Below are 4598 nucleotides of genomic sequence, written 5' to 3' on the forward strand. Positions count from 1 at the left end.
TTAATGCACTTAAACATGCTTTGACTAATGCACCTGTATTGCAATTGCCTGATTTTGAAAGACCATTCTTTGTGGTAGTCACTGATGCTAGTGGGAAAGGTATCGGTGCAGTCCTTATGCAAGATAACCATCCAATTGCTTTCGAAAGTCGTAAATTCAAACCGTCTGAAACAAAGTTCAGTACTTATGATAAAGAGTTGACTGCTGTGGTACATGCATTGAAAATCTGGAAACATTATGTAATGGGTACTGACTTGATCATTAAAACTGATCAACAAAGTATCAAATATTTACTTTCTCAGCTCTTAATAGATGATAGACATATTAAGTGGGCCGCTTTCATTCAAAGTTTTCAGCCCAACATTCAATACCAACCTAGTAAAGAAAACGTTGTGGCTGATGCTTTGAGTAGAAGACCCTCACTTAATCATCTATCAACCATTACGGGAACTTCATTTGACACTATGCCTGACACTTATGCACATGATGATGACTTCAAAACGACATGGTTGCACATGCTTGATAATTCTGTACACACATTTCTCGAATACACTATTCAAGAAAACTTCCTTTATTTCAAACAAAAATTGTGTGTGACTAAATCTTTTCGTACATTAATTATTGAAGAATTGCACAAACCACCTTATGCTGGACATAGAGGATTTGCTGCAACTTTTTAAAATTTATGTCGTGATTTCTATTGGCCTGCTATGAGAATGGATGTTAAACAGTATGTGTCAACTTGTTTGATTTGTCAAAAAATCAAAGCAGCTATAGGTAAGAAATTGGGACTTTTACACCCTCTCCCCATTCCTGAAAGACCTTGGGAACATATTTCCATGGATTTTGTTACTGGTTTCCCACTCACAACACACAAAGATGACATGATATGGACTATTATTGATCGTTTCTCTAAACAAGCATACTTTGTTCCATGTAAGAAAACACTAACAGCACATCAAGCTGCACTTTTGTTTCTAAAGACTGTTTTTCCACATCATGGTTTGCCTAAAGTGATTATTTCTGATCGGGACTCAAAATTTTGTAGTGCTTTTTGGACTACTGCATTTGAAAATCTTGGCACTACACTTGACTTCACTTCTGCATTTCATCCTGAATCTAATGGTCAAACCGAAGTCACCAACCGAACTATTATTGACTTGTTAAAGGCTTATGTTTCTTCTCAACCTTAGAAATGGGATGATTACCTACATATTTTGCAATTTGCATACAACAACACCACTCACACCACCACGGGTAAATCTCCATTTGAAATTATATATGGTCACTCACTTCCTACTCCTGCTTCACGTCTTTCTAATGTTGTGCCTGCCGCTGATGATTTCACTACTGACTTTCATGATATTTATGCAAGTGTGCATTCTGCCATTAAACACCCACAAGAACTTTACACCAAGCATGCTAACAAGCATCGCAAGGCACACCAATTCAAAGAAGGTGATCATGTTTTACTTCGCATCAAAAAACGAAGGATCAAAAGTGTTGATACTAATGTCTTTGTTAAGCTTGCTCCTCGTTTTTATGGACCTTTCAAAATTTCAGCTGTCATTAACGATGTTTCTTTTCGTTTAGACCTACCTGCACATTGGCACATTCACAATGCCTTTCACATTAGTCTTTTATGCCCATTCCAAGGACCCCTACCTACACACCACATTTATGAAGACCCACCTTCACTTGCAGACCAAGAAGAGCAACTCATCCCTGACAAAATAGTTGACCATGAGACCACCACTACACGCACTGGAATGGTTTATAACCGTTACCTTTTGACTTTCAAGGGCCACCCTAGAGAGGATGCCAAATGGATGCCTGAAAAGTTTTTTCGCAACTTTCCCGACCTTCTCCACACTTTCCATCACTCACGGTCCAGTTGATCTCTCTATTGAGCAACTGAGGACAGTTGCTATCCCTGGTGGGAGGGATGTTACGAGACTGGGCACCCTCCTGTTGTAGTGGTTAGCTGCAATTGGGATAGCTGAGCGTAATGGTTAATTATTTGCTGTTTATTTTACTAATTGAGTTGATGATGATTTTGTAGAGTGGAATGCGGGGAGTTGATGAAGAGGCGACGGCAATTACTCTTGGCCATTTTATATTTGCACAGTATCTTAGAACATCATTTCAATAAGCCACTATGGCTCTGTAAATAGGTGTAGTGGGAACTCCCCTTATGGGTCATGAAAGAACTAATGAGCTTCACTCATTTGCAAAAGTAAAGTGGTTGTAAAAGAGGGGCCTCAATTTTTGGCACCTTAAACTCAAAGTAATATATTAAATACCAACTCCACAAAAGAGGTGCCGTGGAGTTTGGGGCTAGATTTAGGCCTTTCTCTTGCAGATTCTCTTCTCTACTCTCTTATGCTATGGTTATTTTGTTGTGTACTCTCTAATTTAGTCTCCATCTCTTACACATCTCCTACACTCTCTTACAAGTTTGTCTATGTCAATTCTATGTTTACTGTGTGTGTGTGTGTATCATAGTTTAGGTGAGTGTGTGCTTGAAAATTGGAAGAAGAGCTGGACAGTTTGATGGTGATGGCTTGAAAGCTTGTGTTGAATATTCTAAACGGTCGATCTCCCCCTCTTCTCCCAACAGTTCTGATACCTACAATTTTTTTCTACACTATCTATACTAGCCCCATTTCATGCATGAGATTATATACAAAGCAAAACATGGTGGGGCTAGTATAAATAAGATACCTACAATCTTTACTATCTATACTAGCCCCAATACACAAGTTTCATGCATGAGATTATATACAAAGCAAAAAAGTTTATTTAATAACTTGAAGAATCTTTATGCTGTATAGATATGTATGTATCTAAATAATATGATAGCAGACAAATATAGTCGCTTAAGTAAGCTATAAGTAGGAGATATTCTTGTATCTCAAAATTGCACTCACTAAAAATTCTCATTTTTAACATGAGAGATGTAAACTATAAACATGGACATGCCTTCAATAAAGCATATCTAATTTAGAACACAAAAGGAGCATCTATAATCTCATTTACATAGTTTTTTGGTACAAGTGTATATTCTTGATAGATGCATGAGAAAAATTTAAAACCGACTTGATGTATTAGATTTATGCAATTGAACACCCAAAAAAATAGGTACATTCTTGGTGTTAACGTATAGACTCACTTTGGATCATAGCTTTCCATTAAGATTAGATCAATTCTTTGAGACAAGCTTTGAAAGGCCAAGATAGCGTTTTTCAAGGGTGTCGTTGCACTATGTATGTAATGAATTTATAATAGAGATGTAGATATCAATCTGCAATTGAATCTTCATTCCATAGTAAATTGGGTTCTAACCTCTGAAATTGAAAGGCCAAAAGGCCAAGTTTAGGGGTGTTAATAAGTAAGTGATGCGTGTGAATGGAACATAATCCTGAAATAGCATAGTAATTGAGGGTGCATGCTTTATGTATATAGCAGCTTGCTGAGAGAGAGAGAGAGAGAGAGAGATGGGAACGGCGGAGCTTATCGAGGTGCTGCTGGCAATCATCTTACCGCCCGTCGGGGTGTTTCTGCGCTTTGGATGCAGGGTAAGCAATCCTCGGCCATCCTCTTCTTCTTCTTCTTCTTCTTCTTCTTCTTCTTCTTGGTGCTGGCATTTATGGAACGTCCATGAATTTAACGCAGATTGAGTTTTGGATATGCCTCTTCTTCACCGTCTTGGGATACCTGCCTGGCGTCATCTACGCCTTGTACGTCCTCCTCTACACCTCCTCTCCTCCCCCTCCTCCCGTCTACTATCATGCCCCGGCCCCCCCCTCCACTGCCCCCTTAATTTAATGTAGACATCGCTTTTACCACAAAAACTCTCATATTGTATACAACTCTCGTCAGTATAGTATGCATAGCACACACATCATCAGAGAATATGAATCTAGCATGGTTGCAAGCGTGCCATATACGCAAGTAGCAAAAGATGAGTTGATGTGTATCTAAGACATGGGCTAAACACGAGCTTCCCGCCATCGATCCCCTCACTTTCCGAGTGGCACTTGTCGTCGATCCCCTCACTTTCCCAGTGTCACTTATTGACCAGTGATTTTAAGCGAGCTCCATGTATGCAACTGTCAAAAAAATGGTCTTATATATAGAAGTGTATTCAAGACATGGACATTTAAGTTCTAGGCTACATGCTAGGACTCAAGCTTCACGAGTGAATTACCTACTTACTTGTATTAATGAGACATCTTTCAGAGCCTGTGCCTATTCTAAGTGTGGTCAATTGCACATTGGTAATCGGTTGGCGAAATGAGAAAGGTAAATGTTTTATAAGTGCTTCTTGTGTATAAAGTGATTTTATTTTGTTTTGTATGTTTATTAAGATTTATGAAAAAAATAAGTTGGCAGTGAAATTTACTATTTTATTGTCCTTAGGATAATCTTGATAAGTTGTGCTTTTATGGGAGAATCCAAAGCTTAGCACAGGAAACAAATCTTTAAGATTTTTGTTTAATTATTAAGCTCAATGAAGGATTAAGTAAATTGTCCCCCCTCCCCAAACAAAAAAAACCACCATGATGTGTTTAGTATCGTAATACTGAACGGTAATT

General features: G+C 38.3%; 1 protein-coding gene across 1 annotated transcript; it reads left to right on the top strand.

Annotated features, from left to right (window-relative positions):
* The first annotated feature begins 3444 nt into the window (after nucleotides 1-3444).
* On the top strand, nucleotides 3445-4246 carry LOC147453450 (low temperature-induced protein lt101.2-like). The gene is made up of 2 exons (XM_086517138.1): nucleotides 3445-3578; nucleotides 3676-4246. The coding sequence occupies exons 1-2, from the start codon at nucleotides 3498-3500 to the stop codon at nucleotides 3826-3828; spliced, it is 234 nt and encodes a 77-aa protein (XP_086373264.1). The 5' UTR covers nucleotides 3445-3497; the 3' UTR covers nucleotides 3829-4246.
* The last annotated feature ends 352 nt before the right edge of the window (nucleotides 4247-4598 follow it).

This window comes from Adiantum capillus-veneris, chromosome 7 (assembly GCF_014529385.1).
Source record: "Adiantum capillus-veneris isolate H3 chromosome 7, ASM1452938v2, whole genome shotgun sequence".
Classification (NCBI taxonomy): domain Eukaryota; kingdom Viridiplantae; phylum Streptophyta; class Polypodiopsida; order Polypodiales; family Pteridaceae; genus Adiantum; species Adiantum capillus-veneris.

Coding starts and splice junctions, on each gene's coding strand:
- LOC147453450 (XM_086517138.1), top strand. CDS start 3,498: ATGGGAACGGCGGAGCTTATCGAGGTGCTGCTGGCAATCATCTTACCG. Junction 3,579..3,675: donor TTCTGCGCTTTGGATGCAGG/GTAAGCAATCCT, acceptor AATTTAACGCAG/ATTGAGTTTTGGATATGCCT.